At 33.1% G+C, this 25,413-nt stretch overlaps 1 protein-coding gene across 3 annotated transcripts; it reads left to right on the forward strand.

The window, feature by feature from the left end:
• Window positions 1-2,849: 2,849 nt before the first annotated feature.
• Window positions 2,850-25,104, forward strand: LOC149084330 (peroxisomal acyl-coenzyme A oxidase 3-like). 3 transcript variants are annotated; one of them, XM_089234697.1, is made up of 16 exons: window positions 2,850-3,044; window positions 7,270-7,416; window positions 9,900-10,133; window positions 10,238-10,312; window positions 12,661-12,750; window positions 13,127-13,359; window positions 13,752-13,848; window positions 14,608-14,790; window positions 15,126-15,248; window positions 15,369-15,489; window positions 16,134-16,256; window positions 18,327-18,431; window positions 18,558-18,712; window positions 20,700-20,832; window positions 21,698-21,852; window positions 24,274-25,104. In XM_089234697.1, the coding sequence occupies exons 2-16, from the start codon at window positions 7,288-7,290 to the stop codon at window positions 24,388-24,390; spliced, it is 2,073 nt and encodes a 690-aa protein (XP_089090823.1). In that variant the 5' UTR covers window positions 2,850-3,044; window positions 7,270-7,287; the 3' UTR covers window positions 24,391-25,104. The 3 variants fall into 3 exon arrangements, with proteins under 3 accessions (XP_089090823.1, XP_089090822.1, XP_089090824.1); XM_089234696.1 differs by having other exon boundaries at window positions 2,858-3,171; XM_089234698.1 differs by lacking the exon at window positions 2,850-3,044 and adding an exon at window positions 3,123-3,464.
• The last annotated feature ends 309 nt before the right edge of the window (window positions 25,105-25,413 follow it).

Below are 25,413 nucleotides of genomic sequence, written 5' to 3' on the forward strand. Positions count from 1 at the left end.
TTGCTGAGGGTATCGTCCCGAGAGATTGGAAACTGGCTAACGTTGTTCCGATATTTAAGAAGGGTAGTAGAGAAGTGGTGTCTAATTATCGTCCAGTGAGTTTGACGAGCTCCCTCTCGAAAATTTTGGAAATTATCATCAAAAGGCAGTTTGTGAAGTGGATAGACGAGAATAATGTATTGTCGGATAATCAGCATGGGTTCAGGAAGGGGAAGTCATGTGTAACTAACCTCCTTTGCTTCTATGATTACGTGACTAAGGCTTTGGGTAAGAGCAAAAATGTCGACGTTGTTTACCTTGATTTCCAGAAGGCATTCGATCGGGTAATAAGATGAAAAGATGCCCATTAGCACAAGGTATATAAAAAGTTAATTTTTTTTATTTTAATAACTTTACAACCCCTTGTGTAATATAAATCACTAATCTGAGGTCTGCCAGTTATTTGGATACTTTTTCTAACAGGAAACATGCCACTAGGATCAACGGTTCGGTAGTAATTTGTAGCGAGTTAGGTTAGCTATGCTAATTAGCCAGGAGTTAGGTTAGTGTGTGTGTGTGTGTGTGCCACTCTTGCCTCTTCTCTCTCTCTCTCTCTCTCCATCTTTTTTTTCTCCCCTGAGAGGTTAGAAAAAAAATAAATATTTCTGAAATTAATTTGTAAGAAATGGTTTTTTTAAAGACATATATGCAATTGATAGATGTAAGTAGAAAAATTGACATTTTCTGTAAAAAAAAGTGGCAACCCCCATTGCTTCTAAAGAGTTCATTACTGATGATACAATTGTATTTTTCCTCAGTATAGTGAAATATGCATCCGCGGAGGAAATTACGATCGTTACGGGAAGCGAGAGTTCCGTTTGGGATATATTACGCAATTTTGTATTGCCCCTTTTTTTTCCAAAACAAATGTCACAATCACTTTCGGCAACAGTTTCGGTTCCTCAAAAAAAAAAACTTCAATAACTTAAGGTCGGAATTCTTTAAACAGTAAAACTTCGATTAACCGTCGCTCGCTTAACCGTCAGTTTCTATTAACCGTCATCGTCTAAAAAAATACGGTAAAACCGACCCCGGATTTTAAAGTCCAAAAATATAGGATCACTGCTAGGGTCTGTATGAATGTTGGAGGGCTGCCGGGGGTAGAGTACCGATTATCTACCCAGAGCCGCAACTGGACACTCTTTCAGCCGGAAAAGCATGCATTATGCTTCTCTCGTGTTATTTTGAACCATTTTAAAAACAGAATTCAACTCCACCTCTAATTCAGCGCCCAGAGTGCGAGATCCCCCGGCATCCTTCCCTTGGCTTTGGGGAGGAGGATTCTGTGAAAATCCTCCTCCCCAGAGGGTTCGATGTAGGAATTTCAGAGGTCTTGGACAAAATTTAAGCTTTGCTTTGTTAAGAACATTAACGTCAAAAATATAATCAAAGTGTTTTTTATCTCGTTTCGCGGCCCCTAAAATTTAGCTGCCCGGTGCGCGGCCGCACCCTTTGCACCTGCTTAAGTCCGGCTCTGAACATAAAGGACTGTATTTTCAATGTCACCAGTGCCTGGGTTGATCTTATATTGAAGTTTATATTGATCGTTTAGTAAAATTAAATACAAAATATGTATGTGTTATTCACTTTTAAAGTATTTTATTTTCATTTTTCTCGCAAGTGAAGCCCGCAGTGAAATCACGTTACTACACATATTCCTTTAAATGATTTCTGTTATCCGTCTATTTGGTTGGCTAGCCTGGTCCGGACGATGACGGTTAATCGAAGTTTTACTGCACTCGTGTTTTAGAAGCGTACGCAGGGAAGGTGAGGGAGTGGGCGGAGTAGGGAGCTCGTGCCTCTCAAAATTGAAAATAATTTAAATATTTTCGTATAAAAAATTAAAATATCGAAAGAAGATATTTTTATTTTTTTCAGTAATAAGAGAATATATTTAACCATGTAATTCTATATACACATGCATATTAGTCCTTTTTTTCACATTTCGTGGGGGCCGGACCTTCCTGGCTAATGATAACAATAAATCGTTTGTAATAATGATTTTTTTTTTTCTTTATTCCAAGAGAAGAAAATTTTTTTGGAATATTAAAAATCATTTTTTTCAAAAACTGTTGAAATGGATTTTTATTTAAAAAACCCCATTATATATATAAATTATAGTCGAATCCCGTTTTAACGAATACCGTTATAGCGAAAATTTCGTTTTAACGAACACTTTTCTAATCCCTCAAATAAGTATACATAGGAACAATGAAAACAACCTGAAATCCCTTTATAACGGAATTTCGTTATAACGAAGTAATTTCTTCAGTCTCTTGGAGTTCGTTATAACGGGATCCGACTGTATTTCTAAAATTTACATGGGAAGAAAAAAATTGGAGAACTTAAAAAAATGTTTCTCTTAGTACACAATATATATATATATGGAAGTTCCATTCTCTCAATTTTCCTTTAGGAAAAAATTGGCCACGTAAATTGTAAATCAATAAATTTATGAAATTAAATCATAATTAACACTTGTAATTAACACATAATTTATCGAAAGTAATTGATCGAAACCTAGTCAAACATGAACAAATTATGCTTAATTAATTAGCTTCGCACAAAACAACTCTTTCTTTCCTGTATGAAAAATGAAAGCAATGATGATTCAACCTTGCGGTCCTAGTCCCGTCCGGTCAAACACGTTTTTTCCCCCAAAAGTTACTCGTGCGCTTTAAATGGCATCATTTGTTTACCATCGTATAGGGCACACACAGGGAATTTCATAGGGAATAGTACCCACGTGCGAGGGAAAAACAAATCTGTGTCAGGTCTGTGCAAAACTGCATCAAGCGGCTTTGGGTCTGTGTGACCGATTATAGGATAGGGAAATCTCTCGATAATGATAGAGAGGAAAATAGGGAATTTCGCAAACCCGCTGAATTGTGTGTTTATCATTGACGAGCTTGTTTTTTTTCTTCACATTTCGATATTCACTAGTCGACTCGATGGCTATCATTTGAAGGACCAGGGATTTTTTTTTTGTTCTTTTTACCCTACAGGTATTGGTCAAGGGGTTTTTTCCTTCTGTTCTTTCTATTGTGACTCGAATCATTTACGAATGTGTCATTAAGATTTTCGTAACTCTTTAAACGCACTATTTTGTTTTTCTCCTGTGGGATAAATCTAGTAAGTGAACTTTACACTTTTTTTATTATTGGCCGTCACATTGCGCACAGTTCAATAATTAACAATTTATTATTGGAGCGACCGTTTCGCTCTAATATTTTTTTTCTCAGTAACATTGACGCAAAGGCAATTTTTGTGGAAATTATTCTTTTTCTAAGTGATGAAATCATAGAAAATGGCCATGAAGACAAGTAGATTTTAGTGGTTTGTAAGCAAATATCTTAAAAAAAGGAATGACTGATAAGAAAGAAAAGTTTGATAATAAGCCATTTAAATAGAACTTGGTGATCTAAGTATGTCTCTCTTTGTTAAACACTCTGTGGTTCCTTGGTTCATATCTTAGTATATGTGTGTTTACCTGTTTTTATTCTAAATTTCTGTTGTTTTGAGTCATTTCACTTGTTTGAATGTTATTCAAATTCATATTGTTACTAAATCTTTTTTTAATGCATCAAGATTTTTGTAACTCTGAACGCACTGTTTTGCTTCTCTCACGAGATAAATCTAGTATAAATTAATAACTTTTTTAGTTTTGACTATCACTGAAAGCATAGTTCAGTAATTAAAAATTCATTATTAAAGTGACTGTTTTGCTCTAATAATTTTTTTTTATTATTTGATAAAGAGGCAATTAAAGCCATCTCTTAAGACAAATAGACTTCAGTGATGCGAATGCAAGCAAATATTTTGAAGAAAGAAATATACTGTTATCAATCAAGAGCGTAAAATGTAATTGTAGTCTGATGACAACCATATTTTCATGGGCATCTTTTTCAGCCACCTTGTTGGGCAATTTGCCTGTTGTGGCCTTTGTGTTTGTATTTGTATACAATGATATTGACTATCATTGAAATCATAGTTCAGTAATTAAAAATATATTATTGGAGTGACTGTTTCGCTCTAATAATAATTTTTTTCAGATAAAGTTGAGGGAAAGAGTCTTTACAAAAGGCATTTCTGTATAAATGACTTTTTTTCTTAGTGACAAAATCCCAGAGATATTGTCTTTTTAGGCAGGTAGACTTAAATGATGTATGTTAATACTTTGGAGAAAGGAGTACTGATATATTGTATATTATGGATCAAGAGTGGCAAATATAATAAGTATTTTTATCAACTTGGTTATCTTAATAGTTTGTTATAAACAAGCAGTGGTTCCTACCCTAGTACAGGTGACTATTCTATTTCTACTGTGAAGATAATTTTCTATGTTTTAAGTGCTATATATTTTATGTAACTCATTGTGATTAAACAATTTTTTATAACTTTAAACATACTGTTTTTCTTTCTTCTGGGATAAATTTAGTAATTCAAGTGAACTTTATAGATCTTTCTTCATCTTTGAATACTCAGTAATTTTAAAATTTATTAATTACAGGCATCCCTCATTTTACATGATTAATTTCTTCCACAAAATAGTCATGTATGTAAGATGAAATTGTGTAAAGTGAGTTGAATTTAACATGGAAAAGATAGGGATAGGGGGATTACTTTCCTTCAGAAGTGTTAAAAAAATTCAACCCAACGACAGAGGAACTTTCTTTTCTAAGGAATTAATTATTAAAACATGAATAAATCCTGTAAATGTAGCAAATATGAATGAATTAAATTAATACTCTTTCTGTCTTCACTACTTCTGATTGATTCTAGTGAGTGTGAACGCTTTCTTTCCTGAAGAGCGTAGTATGCTGGACTGATAACTCTTTTTAATGAAACTGTCGCAATTTGGCTGACAAGCAACATTTTTTCTCTTTATAAAAACTTTAGTAGCGGAAAGCCAGAGAATTCTGCACATTTCTTGCAAACATGATGTTTCACTGGAACTGCTTTTGCCAATTAAATTTCTCATGGCATTGTCAATATGTTATAAACATTGTTCATCAGAGATCTGATGAGTTGTATCGGAAATTTCTCTCATATTTGTCTCAGCTACATTGTCAGATCTAACATATTTCATCATCAAAGGATTTAACTATGTTATATCATGAATTTGCAAGTTAATTTTCAGGATGAAAGTTAAACTCCAAGCCAAATTTTGTAGTTACTTGGAATTTCTAAAATTAGCTTTTAAAAATTGTGTTATAGCGAAATGGCATAAAGTGAGGTATACCTGTACAGCATTTTTTCTTCTTCAAGATAGCATTGAAAAGAGCAGCATAATTTGCATGGTGTATTTCCTTTCTTGGTGATGAAATCATAAAAGAAAAGAGAAGACAATTTTAAGTCTTTTAAATAAAGTGATTATTCAAGCAGTTTTTGCAAATATTATGAATTCTTGGTTTTCTTGGCTAACATCACATTGATGGGTAGATTGATCTACCTGCAATGGAACCTCTCTTAACTGGGACTGAGTTGTCGATGAGTTGACAATGGTGATTGTGAAATTAAACAATGTTGATTGAAACCAGTATAAAATTAATTACATACAATTTATTGTTGAACTATACTGAATCTATTGCATAGCCTGCTTAAAGAAGTATCTCATTATTAGAGTGCTTTTGAGTTAGATAGTGAGAGACTAGGTAAGTGAGTGAGCAAAAGAGCGACTTAGATCATGAGTGACCTTGAGTGTGTGCAACCATGTAAATGACCAAAAGACTGATCTAGAGCACATGCAAGCATGTGAATGACCAAAACAAAAAAACAACATAGAGCATGTGTGAACATGTAAATGATCAAAAGAGTGACCTATAAACAAAGAAACTGTGTCAGTGAGTGACCATAAGAGTGGTCTAGAGTGTGTGCAAGTATGTGAGTGACCAAAACAGTTTGCAGCCATGTAAGTGACTAAAATAGTTTGCATGCAGGTGAGTGATCAAAACAATGTAAAAAAGTGTGGGTGACCAAAAAAGTGTACAAGCATGAGTGACCGAAACAGTGTACAAGCATGAGTGACCGAAACAGTGTACAAGCATGAGTGACCGAAACAGTGTACAAGCATGAGTGACCGAAACAGTGTACAAGCATGTGAGTAACCAAAACATTATGCAAGCATGTGAATGACCAAAAGAGTGAATTTGAGGGTATGTGAGAGAGAGCCTGGGAGTGACCAAAAGAGTGACTTAGAGGCACAGATATACTTGCAGGAGTGGGGGAAGCGAAGCAGGTTTACAGCACATTTGACGAATTCAAGGAAAGAGTAGTCAAGGAAAATAGACTAGAATGGGAGAAGGGCGGCAAAATTTGTACAGCCCACAGGCAGCAAAACCATAAGTGTTACTCTGTATACACCCACAAGTGTGGTAAGATTATTAGATCTTGAGCAATATCAAATGAGGAGTGAAATTTTTAAGGCTGTTATGGTCTTGAAATTTCTCAAATGCCAATATAGTATACCCTCAAACCGAAAGATACCCAGGCCACATCGCCATATGGCAATATCGGCTCATTGTCCTCACAGACTGGATACCTCTGGCAATTTATTTATTTTCAAAAAACATACATTACAAAATATGTTTCACAATCATAACTATAAAATGATAATCTAAGTATAAAATCATAGTCTAAGTATAAAGTCATAATCTAAGTATAAAATCAGTTGCAAGATCACAATCTACGTATACAATCAGAAATCAAGCATATAATCCTGTATCCATATTAAATCAAAATTCGAAATGTAAAATCCTAAATTGCATATTGAAATCAATAATAAATCGGTTATAAAATTCATAATCGATTTCATCCTCAATTTAAATCGTTCGATTTCCACAGCATTATACTGTTTTTGTGACATCAGTCAGTCTTCTTTATAGTTGCCGCTTTCTTTTATTTCTTTGGTTAAATTTTATTTTCTTATTTTTGTGAACATTAAAATATTTCATAATTTATAACACTATTCTTTCTGCCTGCCATTTTTAATGTTCTTTGAGGATGTTTCTCACTGGCAGAACACATTTTTTGGTCGCCAAAGAGAAAATCTTGGCGTCATTGCAACTTCCCAAGTTGACATTCACCTTGCTTATGGAATCGTAGTCATCATTTCCTCAGTTTGAACATACCATTTCCACCCTACCTATGTTGCTTCAGGAAAGTTAAGCTGAAAATATTTTGATACAAAAGAATACTATTCTCATGGGATTAATCCTTATTCTCTTTTAGCTGTACCAAATTTCAACTATGGAACCATTAAATGAAGTTTTTCCAGATTTTCCCCCGGGTCCTCTGGATGAATATAGAAAAAAAGCAACGTTTGATTGGCGTGAAATGAAATGTCTTCTAGAAGGAGAAGATGTTGCTCGACTACAGGTAGTAATTTTTCTTTTATATAGCATGTACATATGCTTATTTTTTTATGGCTTTTTATTTGTTTCCTTCTATGTTAGTCTTAAAGACATTAATTTATATTATATAAAATAAAACAGGTGCACATAAATTTCCTTTCTTTTTGAAGTTTTTTGAATAAAAATAATTTATCAAGTCACCAAGTAAATACAAGTATATAAAAACTTTTTTTTTACTAGTTCATTCAGCAAAGAAAAACCATATCGTACAATAATTATTTTTCTGTTTAATATACTACTTTGCTACATGTACTTTTTCACACCACAACTTTGGTCATATCACCATACATCAATCTACTACTGATCAAGTTGAAAATATTAGCTTCCCATGCAGTGAATTGATACCAGACTCCTGAGTTATTCAGGACTCACTAGAGTCATTCTTACCACTAGACCATGTGTAATAGTTGTTTAATGTATTAATACAAACAAAAGTTTTCATATTCAGGCTACTCACAAGCTGCTGTGGTGTTCGAGTGGTAATAGTGACGGACTCGCATCACAAGGACCCAATTTGAACCCTACCAGTGCCACCATGATGGTCGGCTGAAGTTGGTTTTCTGTGGTTCTTCCAACTTTGAGGCATGAATGCTAGTCGATCTCCTTGTTAAAAAGTCTCGCCACAGAGACAAACAGGCTGACAATGGTGCAAACATTCAATCATTACACTTCACTCATAGTTTGGAATATAGATGACAACACTATAACAAGCATTACACAGAAAAAAATTAGTTAGGTTCACAACACATGCATGCATAGCTTCCAACATGGCCTTGGTCAATCTGTCTATATCCCTTCATGGAGACAGAGTGGTAAGCCATGATCTGGTTAGGAGGAGGTTGCAAATAAATATATAAAGCCATGTCTTTATATTAACATTTTTTTACCAAAGTTCTACTACTACTGCTTAACCATACATGCACCTCGTACACATTCCTCTACAAAATTTCTAATACATCGACACATGCCAGAATGTAAGTTCTGAGTGTATGTGTGGCCGTAACGTATTTATATTGTCGAGTTGTGCTTGTTTCGTGTTCGTGCAGCCATTTGTTTCCCATTTTCTGAAGTAAAGATAGAAATGCTTGAATTTTCATGTTATGTCAGTATCGTGCTGTAAGTCTGCCCGCTCTCTGTGAGGAGATACTTTTTCAAATGAGAGACCAGCTCACATTTACCAAAGTTCTTCAGAACCATATTGTTGGCTACTGTGTGGTCATCATGCCAGACTCTCATCCTGAGGATCCAAGTTCGAACCCTGTTATGACAGTGGTGGGTGGCTGAAGTTAGTTTCCTGTAGTTTTCCAACCTCAAGGCACAGATGTGAGCTGGTCTCCTCCCAACCCGCAAGGGTAAAAGGCTTATATCCCTGGAGGAACAGAGCCTGGGCCGTGACTGGTTTGTCAGTCTCCTATTTGAAAAATAGAGAGCAAACAGGCGTTCAACATGATACTTACATATACTTGAAAAATTAAAGAATTTACCATCTTTATTTCAAAATACTGAAGACAGATGGCTGCACTAGCAAGAACATTAAACAAGCGCAACTCCCACTATATAAATACATTAGGGGTCACAAATAAGCTGAGAAACCATGCATTCTACAATGTACTGATTGGTTAGAAATCCTGGAGAGGAATGATGTACAAGGTGCATGCACGGTTAAGTAGTAGTAGAACCATAAGGTTCCTTAAATCATTGCTAGAGGTGCTGCAAGACGTAGTAATGAATGGGAGTGTAATAGTAACTACTACTTGGCCGTTCATGTACCTCCTACGCATTACACTGTAGAATTGAGAATATGATTTATTTCAGGGATTTTTAGATCATAAATTATTATTGGGTTGATTCCTAGATTATGGGTCAACTTTTCTGCTTAATTCCTAGAATATGTAAGGTTAGTTTTCCCTAGAATCACCACTCCCAAGAGCCAAATAAATATGGAAAAAAATGGTCTGTCCCATCCTATAAAATGCTGGATCCAAAAAACCTACACAATAAATCACCCTTCTTGACATATCGCCTTGGATCTGCACCTGCTTAGAATACAAATAATTTTTAAAAGGTTCTGTAGATTGGTTCAAAACAAATCCATCATGCCAGCTAAAAACCTGAAATGTGGCATCTAAATTTTTATATCTGTATTGCTAATTGTCTGAGGACAACAGAAAATTCTTGCCATTTATGTCAGCACGTTTACTAACCTAGGCTCTCAATTTTCAAAAGTGTAATTTTTTTTTTTGTCAAGCATTGCTCAAAAATATGGAAATTATTTTAAGGATTTCACAAGATCAAAAAAGTTGAAAAATGCTGATTTGTATTGTTTTTGAAAGTATGGTTTAACTGAAAGCGATTGAATTTTTCAACTTTTTTTTCTGAAACTGTATGCTGTTTAAATAAATTCTCCTGTACGATACAACAATATTATAAAAATTCCTTATTTGATAGGCTCATGTATGGAAGACTTTAGAAAAGGATCCGTTATTCAAGAAATCATGGACTGAAGAGCGAACTTGGCAAGAGGAACATCATTTGACTTTCAAAAGAATGATGAGACTTTTTGAGTATGATTTTATAACCCCTGAACTCATCGCCCAAAAACCATATTTGTCAGCAGCTTTTCATAACTCCATAGCCATGTATGATCTGTCACTGAGCATTAAAAAGTCTCTTGCTGTTGAGGTAATTTCACATTTTAACAAGTACTGATTATCATTCACGAACAAAATGCAGATTTATGGATCCTGTGTATCAGTTTTTTAAAAGTTTGTTATTCCCTATTACAGTATATCACTCATACATTGAGGTCAAATGGGAAGTCAAAGCATCTCAAACTATTACCATCTTTCAATAAGGCCGAGGTAAAACAATATTTTTATGTTTTTCTTCTTTATAACTTTTACATTTTTTTTAGGGTATTGCTCTTAAATGATGAGCATCACGAGTAAGCATTATTGTAATCTAATCACGATAACTCAAAAATTTATCATACAATACCAGGTCTTTTGCAGATAAGCTGGAAGAATGTATCAATTGCTAACTGATTATGTACATAAGGTTGATTAGGACTAATATTTTTACCCTTGCTGACATAACAGTTTTTTTTTCTTCTATATCTTTATCTCGTATTTCAAAAGATTTTTTCTCTGTTCCTTATCTTGTCTATGAGATATTGGCTTTGTTTTGTTAATATGTTATATCTCATTCGATTTCTTCTTTTGATATAAAAATGTTGAGATAATTTGATAAATCTGTTCTTTACGATTTTTTTTCCTCATTTCAAAAAATGAATTTTTAGAAAATTATTAAACTGTATTTCTAAAATCAGTTATATATGCATCCATTCATAGTAGAATGGGTTTTTTTATAGAAGTCTAGGGATTTGTAATTCATAGGTTTCACCAGTAAAAGCTAAAACCTAGAATTTTATGTACTAAAGTATACTACTACTAAATCACACATGCACCTCATCCACATTCCTCTGTGGAACTTCTAATGAATAGGTACATGTTGGAATGTGTGTGGATGTGTTGTGAACCTGATGTGGTGCACTGCAATGTTTATCTAATTTCTTTTTATCAGCTCAGACCTGCTTTCTTTTTCTTCTCCCAGTAAGGCAATCTGTTCTACATATATGGCAATAGTAAATTTTGGAATTTTGAATACACTGAAGCATTTTCATTATAGTTAAAATTAATTATACCATGTGTGTGTGTGTGTGTGTGCGTGCGCACATAGATGTTGACAGTAGAACCGTGAAGTGGGTCAATTTGACCCAAATCAAACTTTGTTTTCATTTATCTCGATAACTTAAGCACAGGTGATAAAAGAATTTCGAGACTTTTCATGATATCATATGAATATTAATTCATGAAAATTTAATTTTTTTCACATTTCGTATTTCAGAGCTATAAGCACCTAGAACCGCAGTTTCAGTCATTTTGACCCAACATACTATTCTATAGGAAAAAGGGGTGTATAATTTTCTTGGAAGTGTTTACCCTTCCTAAAACGCACTTCTGAATAGAGAAAAATACAGGTCTTTCAAGGCAAATTTATTGTCCCAGGAGAGATTATCTTTTTTTTCAATGAAGGAATGGCAAGTAGAACTAAATATTTTTTCCTTTGACTATCTGGTATTCTGACGGGATTCAAGAAAGGTTTCGGAAAAGTAGTGAAAACTCAACCTGACACAATAGAAATAGTGAAAATACAGTTGCATGAAACATCGCTACTGGAATACAATGACGCCATAATGAAAATTTATCAAGGAAGAAAATATAAAAATATTTTATGTCAGCACTCTTCATTTGACAGTCGATATCGACCCCAAAAAGCTTTCCCAGAAGTTATTTCACACTACAGTTCAACAAAATTTACTGTAGATGTAGCTGATCAAATTACCAAAAAAATATTCAATAAAGGTAGCATCATGGAGGTGGCCTTTGTCTATGTTTTCTACAACACCCTAATTCTCACTATAAGAAATTTCTGGGTTTTGTAGTAAATAGTACAGAACAGCAAATTCCCAAACACAATTCCTCTAAAATCTTATTGAAGAGCTACATTCATCATACATGTTGCCCTTGCACAAGATGGAACATCTGTGCACTCTTGATCATGTAACTGTTCATGAGCCATTAAAAAAAAAGAAATGAGTCTGATTTTAAGTAGCATCAAAATGTGGAAACAAAACTGATAATTTTTGCATGGGTTGTGCAACTTCAACTTATGGGAAATGTACGAGAATCATGAAAATTTGCTCCAAACTGCTCAACATAAATTCTATTTATCGGAGAAATCAATGCTTATTTGACCGAATCATATTATAGACTATCTCGTATTTAATTTGACAATTAATTTGGCACGCTTATTTTACATCTTCGTCATATTATGGGATTACTGAAAAAAGTTGTATTGAATGGTATATATTGTATACAAAATCTTATTTTTACTGATTTACATAATGTTTTAGCTAATTTTGAAGCCCATTTTACATTCATAAACAAATATAGTTTTCTGTTATTGAATACACAAACAACATTAATGAGGAGGACAGGGAGAAACCCAGGAAATTAAAAAATTCATGTTTTCGCTACAGAATACCGTTTCTTCACAGTTTGGGTCAATTTGACCCAGTCTGCAGTTCTAGGTATGCCGAAAGAGTCAAACTAGATAATTATCTCTATGTTTTCCCCTTTTTGTTAAGGTCATTGGATGTTTTGCTCTTACTGAAATCAGTCATGGGACCAACACAAAAGGAATGCGTACGAGAGCAACCTATGATCCAGAAACACAAGTAAATACTCATTTTTATGCTTGGATTATATTATCAAGACATTCAAGAGAAAATATTATCGTCAGAAAGCATCAAAACAGTTTTGACTATTATTTTTATACATTTCATAAAGTTTCTCGAAAGTTTCAGTATAATCTATTCTATAAACTCTTTTTCTTTTGTCTGGTAGCATACCACTATGTTTCATAGTTAGAGGCTGATGTATATTTTATCCCTATTTCTTTCAACCAAAATATAGAGTAATCTGTTACCTACCTCTCCATCTACATTTTGGAATGGAGGTCCTTAGGCCAGGACTTTTAGTGGGCCCCTTTTATTGATTTTTTAGCAAATTTATAATGCATAATTGAATCTTACAGTGAATTTAATTTTTCAGGAATTTGTCCTTCACACTCCTGATTTCGAAGCCAGTAAAGCTTGGGCTGGAAACGTTGGGCAACTTGCAACACATGCCATTCTTTATGCTCAGTTGTTCACTCCAGATGGCGAGTGCCACGGTTTACATTCTTTTCTTGTTCCTTTGAGAGATCCAAAGACCTTACTTCCATTTAAAGGAATTACTCTAGGAGACCTCGGTCCTAAATTAGGTTTAAATGGAGTAGATAATGGGTAAGTAATCCATCTCTTTTCAAATACGCAGTTATACTCATTAAAATAAATTGTGGTTTTTTTTTTTTATATGCAAGTTGATAGCCTTGTTTAAGAAATTTTTCCATTTCATAAAATTTTTATTGAATTATTCATTTTTTAAAATTCACTAAACAATGAAAAGTATTTCTATAATTTATTTATTTATTCTATGATTATTTCTCTATGATGAAATTTCCATGTAATGATTTCAGTTAAAGACTCAACTACATTTTATACACATGATACCAAGTGCACTTTCTTATTTGTATGAAAAATTCAACTTTAGATAATGGGTAAACTACTAAAACATTGGTTTGTTTTAAAACATTATCATTTTTGATAAAAACTATTTTATTTTTTGCCCTTGCCAGGTTCCTCATGTTTGATCACTACAGGATACCACGTGACAGTCTTCTAAACAAAACGGGTGATGTGACTCCCGAAGGAAAATATGTATCACCTTTCAAAGTAATTATCAGTATTGATGATAATATTCATTTTAATCATGTTTTTTGTAATTTATTGTTGAGGATACTTAAGGTGTTTATGTATATATTAAATATCACCTCATTTGCTGACAATAATAAATCTCTCATTTCTCAAGTTCCATTAACCCCTTTATGTACAGACTTTTGGCAATAAATTTGTGCGATATACAGTTGAAGTACCAGAGATAAATCTCAAATATTATTTGTAACATTTAGGAAATTAAGGTGATTTTTATTCTTTCCCTATGTATGCGATATTTTTTTTAAAAAAATCCCATTAACAGGGTCGCCGATCAAGAGTTTCAGGAGAAGGGGGGGGGGAGAGCTCAAACATATTTTTCCTATCTACTCTGCCGAGATATCTCACCCTGTGCATCAAGTGGTTAAATATTTTTAGTTTTTGATAATCTTGGGAGTGGTTGGGAGTGGAGGGCATGTATGACTTTTTATCCTTCTTTTCAAACTTTATATTAATTTGTTATAAAAATAAAAACATTTAAAAAAATGTTCCATTAAAAAGAAGGTTCATATCCAATATCTCTCTTTATTTGAATGATTTGACAACATTATCTGATTTTTTTTTCAGTTCCTAGATCTATTTTTTTTTTTAAAATCCTGCTTTGGATGCATGAAATTTTATTTCCAAGTTTAAAAAAATTGAATAACATTTTTTATCCAAATACATTTTAATAACTTATTTGAATAATTGCTTATGAAATTTTACATTATAAAATTTCAGAATGTGAATGAACGATTTGGTGAATCGTTTGGTGCTTTATCCATGGGCCGAATGAGCATTATCATGCTCTGTGTTAATTTTTTGAGACTGAGCATTCCTATTTCTGTGAGATATTCTGCAGTAAGACGACAGTTTGGACCATCACCAGACAAAGAGCTGCCAGTTATAGAATATCAAGTTCAGGTAGATAATTTTGTTGTTTTGATAAAATTTGTTGTTTTTCTGTGGAATGTATACACTAAATAAATTTGATGCAAGTACATTAATCTTACTCTCTTCTAGCTAACTCACAGATTGTTAATGTGATTAATATGTAAAAATTAAATTATGATGCATTAAAAAAGTTAATAAATTAACTTAAAGCCCTGCATATTAATTTCTTTCTGATCAAAATGAATCTTGCTCAGATGTTATTCATTCAGTGTCAAATATCTGTGATCGAAGTGTATCATGTGATAGTTAATCAGAGCTGTTTAAATAAAGATGCTTGAATAATCTTATTGAAAGTTTTCTTATAGCAATGGAGATTATTGCCTTATGTTGCTGCAACTTACGTGTGTTATAATTTTGCAAGAGATTTTCGTCAAGACTTCATTGAATACTTCATTGCAACTTTGTTTGGTGAGAAATCCCCCAGAATGGTATGTTACTTGATACAAAATATTTGTTTGTGTTTTTTTTCTATGTGATTTATATCCAAACAAGCTTCATATCTTAGTGTTTTTATGTGCTAACATCAAAACAAAACTTTTCTCTTCAAGGCTGAACAGAAGGCTCATATACATGCATTAAGTTGTTGTGGAAAAGCTGTTTGCGGCTGGATTGCTCGGGATTGTATACAGGAGTCCCGTGAAGCATGTGGAGGCCATGGTTACCTTAAAGGTAAATGTTTGGGATTCGAAGCTAAATCAAAATGAATGATATTTATTCAGCTAAAATGGAAGTAAGAAACCATAAATTGATTCTATCAACAAATTTTACATCATTTGCTCTTAAAATTCAATAGTTAATGTTTAACCCATTTAACCCCTTTAAAATGTTTCTGTATGTACAGATACATTAACTCTGGCCCTTTCAAGAATTTTATCCTGTTCGCAAAGCAATTCTTTCATTACTATACTACAGAAAGTTCATTGGGGCCAGACATTAATAGTGATATGCAAGTGATTATTGGTATACAGTGATAAATTGGCTAACAAAGGCTTTGCTTATGAATTATTTGGTTAAAAAAGATTTTTCTGCTTTGGCTAACAAATATGGATTCAATTTAAAAAGGATAGAAAGCTGCTTTCTTCTCATATTTTTCCTTCATTTCTCATATGTAAACAATGATACCAGTTTTTGACACTTATCTCTACTAGTTTAACTGTATATCGTCAATATTTGTAGCCAAAATCCTCTATATAAAGAATTGAAGAGGTTTGGATGTTAAAATACTTTGATGCAATAAAAATAAAAAATAATTTTCACTCTTTATTGCATTGTGTTTGTAGCAATTAGATTTTTTTTTTTCTTCAAACATAAAGCTTCTGGTTTTGGAACTTCAAGGAATGATAATGATGCTAATTGTACATATGAGGGAGACAATAACGTCATCTTGCAACAAACTAGCAACTACTTACTCGCCATGTACAGGAAGCAAATTTCAGGCAAGTATTTTCACAACATAATGCAATAAGAAGGAAAATAGCCCATACTTTATTTATTTTTTATTTTTTCATTTGATTAAATGGGCAATTGTAATTTGTAACAAAATAAAAATATTGAGAAATATTTTTTGGACTTAAAATAAGTGTCTGCATCATTGTCAATGATGCATTTCCATAATAAAATAACAATTTCCACATAGTGTCTGTTTTCTCTGTTTCTAAAAAGCAAGTATTTATTAGAGAATATTTTCTGAATGATCAGTATCAATTCTAGATTATTGAATAGCAATTCAATCAACCGATAATGACAAATATCTCATTATTTTCTACTGATATTTGATATAATTTCTTTTAAAATTGTGTTTTCCAAAAATAAAAACCTGCATTTGCCTACATTGGCTTAGATATCACAAGTCCTAGAATTATGTTTTTTTTTATATGCATATACATCAATGTGGCCCGTATTTCTTATATAGTGCTAGCTATAATACCCGGCGTTGCCTGGGTTTTCTTCAATGAGGCTTTTGTGATTGATTACGTGATTTCTCCCTTCTTTCTTTGAGGGACATACATACCGTGTCTAAGTTAACCAATATGGCAACTTCATGCGTGACTCATGAAAGAAACATCTGGATTTAAAGAGATGTAGAAATAAATACATTTTTTTCATTTTTTAAGGGGCGCTAGGTATTGCGATCCCCTCACTTGAACTTCAAGTTATCCATCTGCCTGTTTCTGCTTCAAAAAATGCTTAGTTAAAGCTGTGGAATTTCTTCGATGTACTTTACGGGCCTATAATTAATTTTAAAACATCCTAAACTATATCAATTTATGCAGTTGAATATTAAGAGACAATACAGAGACATTAATTTTCATGCTTGAGAAGATGTAAATAAACAGTTGAAATCAATGTTATTGCATGGATATCCAACTCAAAAGTAGATCCGGCTAATTACTTCATACTTAATTTTCTGGGTTTTGTATCTCAAAGTGAACCCCCCCCCCCACTTATCTGTAAAATTTCATCAACTCTGTCCCCTTACCACCTAATGCACATCAAAGCTCCTCTATGTCCCCCCAGATCAAAATTTTATTTTTTGATAATTTAAAAAAAATTAAAAAAAAAATTATAAAGGTATTTTTTTTGGATAATTATATGTTATTATGATAAGTTTTTCTTAATTTCAATGCTATTTGAAAGCTAAGAACTCAAAATTTATTTTTAAGAAATTCATTGTGACCCACCCTCTAAGCCATATATGCTCAACCTATGGCCTTCTGGGTAATCTTGACCAGTCATCCCCAAACCTAATTTTGTAAAAATGAACTAAGCGGCACATTTACAGATTGCTTGAGTGACCCATGGCATAATTCCAGAACATTTAAGCAGCCTGTGGTGCATTCTCAGATCACTGAAGTAGGGCTCATGGCACATTCACAGATCACTTAAGTGACCTGCAGCACATTCACAGGAGAAGAGATCTCGACAACGGGATAAGTCCAGTGGCAAATTTCTGGTGTTCATTCAGCACATTCACAGATTAAGTGATCTGGGGTACATTTAAAGATCCCTTATGGCAGTTTTAGAGCACTTAAGCAGCCCGCGACACATTTCCAGAGCACTTATTGGATCCACGGAACATTTAGAGATCACTAAAGTAGCTCTGTAGAGGACTTATCAATAGCGAGAATGCTAGTTCAGGTGTCCACAAATTAGGGAAAGGTTTTCTCATTTTTGGTAAAGATGCCATTAAGAATATTTCGTATTTTTATAAAGGGTGGTTGATAATGGACCATCATTCAACCCCTCCTCCTCCTTGTCATCAAAAGTCAGCAAACCAGAGCACCTCCACACCTTCCCCCCCCCCCCCCCATTGATGCTGACATAACACCTAAATGATAAAACCGTTGAAGGTACACATAAGTGCACCTCTGGAATAAAGAGATTAAGTGAATTGAATATGATGAGCTGAAAGCTAATTTGAATTTGCTTAATTCTTCTTTTATATCATTTTGAAATCATTTAATTTTTGTGTCATGCTATGTAAAAAATTGATGTTTTCATTACAGGTCAACCTCTGCCAGATTTGAGGGACATTACATTCTTGCAACATATTGATGCAATCCTAAATTCTCATTTCACTAAAGCATCTATGAGTAAAATTACTTTGAACAGTGAGTTTCTTTTTTAATGCTTTTTGAGCTTTCTTATTTGAATTTACTTGAAAACAATTGATAAACAACGATATTATGTGTTTTGTCATGATAATTACTGTTTTATGTATTTATCCATGTTTGCAGTGCTCATTGAAATGTACGAGTGGCTGGTCTGTTACTTACTAAAAGAGAGTGCATCTAAGTATCAATCCGAACTTGACAAGAGTGAATGTATATTCACAGCTAGATGTGATTCCCAGGTTTACTTCTGCCACACATTGTCCATCGCTTATTATCATGTGAGTGCTTCAGTTTTAATTGCAGTTGCACATGACCACCTATAATTTATTTTCTAATATTTTGAAGAATTTCATTTAAAAAAAACTGATTTTAATTTTTCAAGTTGGTCCATTTTTTTTAGCTTATAATTACATAATATCTAACTTAGCAAGTCACATATATTACGAAGCGAGAAAGAGTAGTTGTTTTCGTCTGCTTTCAAGTTCGTGGCTGTCAAACATCTGTTTTACGCGGGTCACCAGTACGATGGTGATGCTAGTGCTGGTGGATGTCTGGTTGTTATTTCGGAAACATACAGAGTCACGACTCTTTTCTTTTTTAAGTTGTTTAATAGAAGAGAGAGATTTTTACGACATGTTTGGTCGACAGTTGGAGCCAGACTGAACTCCAATACAAGAACACACTAGATAATGCCTAGCTAGTGAGTGACATAAAAAACATAGGAAAAATATAAAAATTGTACAAGACAAGCAGCGCCACAGATATCTTACCAATAAGAGCATCGATTATCCGAAACAATTAGGGACTTGGGGTGTTCGGTTAACCGATCATTCACGGGAAAAAATTATTTATTCTCCAGTGGTTTGACCGGAATTCCTGGTGCAGCCGTATCAATGCCTGTCGAGGTCCTCCTCCTCCAATCTATCGCAGCTCCTGTGTGAACTTGACCTCTAGGTGACAAAGTTGCAATCAGATAGCTAACAGGTCCCTCAACATCCAGAAATGGATGCAAACCATATTTTTGAACTTTTTTTGTTAAAAAAAAAGTCTAACGAAGATTTGATAACTGCGTTAAAACGAAATTTTAACTGTGTATGATCTAGTTTCAGTATAATTCAAATAAATGTTTTAAGTTATAACTGTTGTTGTTATTTCATTGTTGTCATCTGTGGTGCGAAATCTATATTGGGATAACTCTTAATAAATTAATTGAATCGGGAATGCAACAGTAAGATTTAAGCGGCCACATTGCAGGTTACCTGATGTTTCGGTTGATCGGTATTTAGATAATTGATGTTCTATTTTACCAATATATATGTATTTTTTAAAACATTTGACTCTCGTAGGAATGTGTACTAGAAACATAGCATCAGAATATGCATGACAGCTGACACCCTTGTTTTTTCCCTTTAAAAAAAGAAATTAAAGACCAGAGAAACTTAGGAAGAAATATTTGATTCCTTATATTTGAAACACCATATTTAGGATGAAAAATAACAACAAACACACACACACATATTCATGCATTAATTTCTCTGAATGTGCAGCTGAAACACAAGATCTGTTAGCACAATTCGTGAGGGGCTTCTCTGTACCATGATGATTATTGTTGCCATGATGGGAAGTATGGAAGAGAGTGATTGACTGGTCCTATATGTCATGGCTGGGTGTGCAATGAGGGAGGGCATTTTCAAAATTTTCTTGGAGTTGTTTAACAGAGATTAAAATTTTCTAATTATCATACTTCAGAGATCACACCATTAGTGATCCTCAAGATGATGGAAATGTAGGCCCTTGTTCGGTCTGGTGCTCTACATTAACTGATTCACAGTCACGAGGTCCTTTTTTCGGTTTTTGTGAGGGAAAAAATCAGAAAGTACCCACTTTCATTGAGGAAATCTTCATTCAAGCGTAATACAAAAAGTTTGTCATGTAAAAAGCTTTTACTTGATGTAGCAAATGAAAAATGGTGAAAGTTATAAAAACTTTTCTCTCTGCGAGCAATGCATCTTTAGATGACTAACTGCTATAGCTGTGGATACACTTTCACATGAAATCATTCAAAAACATGCTGAATATAACTATAAACTTAACTACACTAAATCATAAACTTTCAGTGTTCAATCATTTTCTACTGTACAGGTATAAAATTTCAATTCAGACCTCACACATTTCCCTAGGGTTAATGGATCACTTGATTGAAAATCATTAAAATTGTGTTTTTAGTCACATTTTTTTGCTGATAATCCTGTTTTATTTGTTCAGTTGACAGCCATAAGAAGATTTGTCAGATTCATCTCTGAACAGAATAATCCACAAATTAAAAATGTGCTGACCAAATTGGGTGAACTTTATGGATTATGGACTATTGACAAGCACTTGGCATTATTGTACAGTGGTATGTATGGCTTGTACTCAAATATTTCTAAGTTTAACTTCAAATTATTTTCGCTATTTATTATGTTACTGATCTTGTTTACACCATATCAGCCCACACATTCCTTTGAAAATGTGTTCATTTTGCATATTCAGGTATGGGAGGTTTTATCAGGCCTGTCAAGAGCAGAAATTTAAGTCTGTTTCCCAGACACTTCACAAGATACAAATTAGCAAAACAATGAATTCAAAATTTCAAATCATTTGTATGAAATTAACTAAATTGTATATCTTAAAAATTACTTATTTTTCACAAAGACAGGGCCCCATAAAAAAGTCTGGACAGACTCCCTGATATATCAATAATTTATATTCATATAGCACATATCTTGTTTCAAGTTTTTATAAATGGGTACAGTGAATTTTATGTGAGAGTGGTCCAGTTTGTGAAGGTGAATAATTATACCATGTTTGCTAGATTATCCAATGATATTGAAAGAATTTTAAATGACATGGAGTAGTTCATTAGGAAATGATTATATTGCAACATTTAATGGGCATTATTTGCTCTCAAGCTAATATTTGTATTTATTTTTTCCCCCTCTTCCACTACGTGTGTGTGTTTTTTTGTACATGAAGTTTTAGGATGAATCTCATCATTATTTTCTTTTAGGATTCCCAATCCTAGCCTTTTCTTGTAAAGAACTAAATAGAAGAGTTGATCCACTTTGCCCAAGAATATTTAGAAGACACCAACGAATAAGGCAAATACACATGTGTATTTGCCTTATTCGTTGGTGTCTTCTAAATAAAAAAGAACTAAATGCCTGATTTTTTATTTAGACATTTGTCAAAGAAGATAATAGCATACTCTATTTCCTATACAGGTGGTTACTGCACAGGCAAAGAGCTGAATTTCCTTATAAAAGATGGCATTCTCAAATTGTGCGGGGAATTGAAAGACGAGGCTGTCACATTAGTGGATGTCATAGCACCTCCCGATTTTATTCTGAATTCAGCTCTGGGTAAATCAGATGGACAGGTGAGGAACATTCAGATGTTTTTGCTATAATGAAAAAAAAAAACAATATATCTCAAAATAGAGAACTTGCTCAACCTCATGCCACATTCACTACCATCATCATCTTTGGTAGCCTGAAGCTTCCATGTTTCTTTTGTTTTGTTTTTTTTGCTGCTGCTGAATTAAAGACCATTTTTGGAATGTAACGATGAGCTCCACCTTATTTGTCCATCATAAATAACAACCACCAAGAGAGTGGTGCCAAAACTTAACCTTAAACTTTTCCACTCTTGTGTGGAAGCCTCTTCCCCGATTTATCAAAAGATGCTAAATGACCAAGTAGGAATTTAGATGATGATGTGTGAGAGCAGAATGTTACTTTGACCATTGCGAAGAGAGCGAATAGCTCAAATTGCAACTATCTTCAGAAGAAATTTACTGAAGATATAAAAGCAGATTGGACAAAGGGAATTCTGAATTAAAAAAAATATCTCTTGAGAGTAGTGGTTCCTAAGTTTTTTTTGAAATGGGACCACTCTTTTTCTTCTAAAATAATTTCATCAATGACCCCCCTCCCTCTGCCATAATTAACTTCATTCAAACTAAAAGTGACACTATAACTTTTTCCAAATAGTTTTTGGATTTGATTTCTGTTGATTTTATATATGCAGGTTTCCCTGAACTCTACTGAAAAAATGAAATGTGCGACAGTATCTATTAAAACATGTATTAGGAACCTAGGGACATGTATTTTTTATACTCGCATTCTAAAAGATGAAAATAAATTTTTTTGTCAAATGTTTTTATTCAGGAAATTATCTTATAAATATCTTGATGGCTGGATTTTAGACTTTGCTTTCTTCATGGTTGCAAAACTTTTCTCAAGCACTTCGCTATAAGAATGTGGTGTTAGTGATCTTTTCCAGATTTTTCAAACGTGATGAACTTTTATCTTCTCCTGAGATTTTTCTGGTTTTTTAATCCTTGAGTTGATGTCAGTTGCTCCACCAAATCTTTTTTTCAGTGCCTCATTGTTTTTTTTTCAGTTGTGTTGACTGCGATTTCTTAGTTGTCTATAAAATGGATTGATCTTTCTTTTTTTTTTTTTGCAAATTATAAATCTTAATGCTGTAACTAGAGTCGAGAATGTTACTTCATGAAACACAAAGTGTATCAAAAACAAATTGATATTTTGAAATTTTTCTGAATTTTGTGCAATGCTTTTCTAGTTTGTACTTTACCGAATATTTTTACCAATAGACAACAGCGCGTTAGTTTTGAATTTTTATGGAACACTTAGTTAAAAAAAACATTTTGGGGATATTTCACTCGTCGAGGTCATTACTGACCTCTGATGATTGTGCAGGAAAATCTGCTACTGCTACTTCCATAACTCCCATAGTAAGTCTTTGAAATCAATCATGTGACCTGTGTATTTAAAGAGGTTTTGTGTTTGTGTGATGAAAATACATATTGTTTTTGTCAAATCAAATTTTTTTTCTACAGTAGTTTCGAATGACAAAATTGTGGTTAATGTAAAAAATATAATCGTTTTTTCATCTTGTCATGGGCCGCATGTGGCCCACAGGCCAACAGTTGGTCACTCCTATCCTGTCCTATTAGATCAGATACCACCCCTTGAAAGTGATATACTAACACATTGAAGGAAGCATTATGATGTTACTTATGATTTTCTTTTGCTTTTCTTGCGCATGTAGAAAACATATTTCAGTACTAGTATATGCCAATTTTTCTTTTATTGTATGTTTCAAAACTTTGTACTAGCCCTATATTTGTGGCTTATGACCTGAAGATAAAATAGTGAAACCTTACTACAATGATACTCAATACAATGACAAATCCCTTTACAAAATTTTTCAAATCTTGTTTGGAAATGCCTGTATTCTAATGTAAAACAGCTGTCTCTCGATATAATGTTAATCCCTCTATTACAATAGGTACTTTATATACTGAGAGAAAATATCATTGTATTGAGATTTCCCTGTATGTTTGTTTAACTCTTTGGGGCTAGGTGGGTTAAAAACTGTCCCACCTTTTGCTCAGCTTTTTATGCATTGGTAGGATATATTTTAACCCACCTCGAAAAGTTGTAAAAAGTTATTTCAATGAATATCATTTAAAGCATTAGTTGCATGGTGGAATTATATATGTCCCACCCTGTAAAAAAGAACTTATTGAAATTTTTTTTTCTTATTTTGAGTAATGTTAAATAATCGAAATGGTTTTTTTTTTCCATTTCTTTATAATAAAAAAAATTCTGTGCAACTAGGGTTTTTATTTTCTTTAAAATTGTGTGCCTCAAAGAGTTAATCTATATTTAACATGTGTACATATCTGAAATTGCAGATAGAAAAGATAATTTTTATCTTTTTTTTCGTGATTTCTTTGCATGCAGCTACTTAGTGTTTTTTGGTTTTACAGGTTTACAAAAATTTGAAGGAAGCCATTATGAGCACGCCTGGAACAATGGAAAGACCTCATTGGTGGGAAGAATTTTTGCAAAAGCCTGTACCAAAACCAACTTTAGCTAAGCTGTGAAAGTTATTTTGATATTCTTTATTAATGTATTTCTTACGGACTTTATGCATGTTTTTTGTGCATAAAAAGGACTGATTTCAAACTATTATTGTTTGTAATTTTTATTAGTTTTAGTTTTGCTGTCCTCAAAATATGTGCAATCAATACTATGGTAGGTATGCTGTATTTATGTTTATGAAATTTTATTGATTCCTGAGAAAATTCTTTCTTGTTGCATCTTATCTGAGATTATATTAATCAGCAAGTTTAATTGAATGAAATCAGTTAATGCAATGAATAGGGTAGAACCTAGGGCAACAGGGTAGAAAAAATTATGTAATATATATTGTGGTATATATTATCATTTAAATTTATCTTCGACCTTTGAAGTTTTACAGTGCAATGAATTCGTGTAAATGAAAATTCTGGGACCATTTATAAATATCTAATCTCAAACCTGTATACTAATGTCACAATTCAACGTGGAAATACATTGTAAAAATACTAAGCCAACTCTGATTATATATATATTTGCTTTCATGCTTTTAATGAACATATTTCTCATTTTTTTAAATATAAAATGACTTAATAAATATTTTGGGAAATGTGAATTACAATGTGCATGTTGCAATTAAAGCTCGCATCATTCTGTAACAATTGGTCAACATTTTTTATGACCTCGATTTGTTGTTTATCTGAAAGACTTTCTTTGGAAATAAATATTTTTTATATAAACCTGTTTCCAATTTTTTTCAATAAAATTTGCAATGATTTTAAGCCTTGTTTGATACTAAGCCCCAGTGTGATTTAAATTGATTCTGAACTGCTCCTGACTAGTGTGAATGAACAGATTATTAAACATCAATTTGACGGATCTGTCAGAGAGATAGGCCATAACAGTTGTATGTAAATAGACCTTTACTAGATTGGTTGGCCTCCCTCATTCTCTATTTGACCATGGAATAGGGAGGGTCTTATGCTTTTCAATGTCAGAATCCATAATGGTCACTTCTCTTATTCTAGCAGTTTGAGTGTTTTGAAATT

This window comes from Pholcus phalangioides, unplaced genomic scaffold, assembly GCF_987345545.1.
Source record: "Pholcus phalangioides strain wild (caught in Gottingen) unplaced genomic scaffold, Ppha-v1.0 ptg000008l_1, whole genome shotgun sequence".
Taxonomy (NCBI): domain Eukaryota; kingdom Metazoa; phylum Arthropoda; class Arachnida; order Araneae; family Pholcidae; genus Pholcus; species Pholcus phalangioides.

What these genes read in the sequence shown, in the direction of transcription:
- LOC149084330 (XM_089234697.1), top strand. Translation starts at nt 7,288, where the DNA reads ATGGAACCATTAAATGAAGTTTTTCCAGATTTTCCCCCGGGTCCTCTG. An exon ending in AATATGTATCACCTTTCAAA is followed by an intron (nt 13,849 to 14,607) that starts GTAATTATCAGT and finishes ATAAAATTTCAG; the next exon opens with AATGTGAATGAACGATTTGG. An exon ending in TTATAGAATATCAAGTTCAG is followed by an intron (nt 14,791 to 15,125) that starts GTAGATAATTTT and finishes GTTTTCTTATAG; the next exon opens with CAATGGAGATTATTGCCTTA.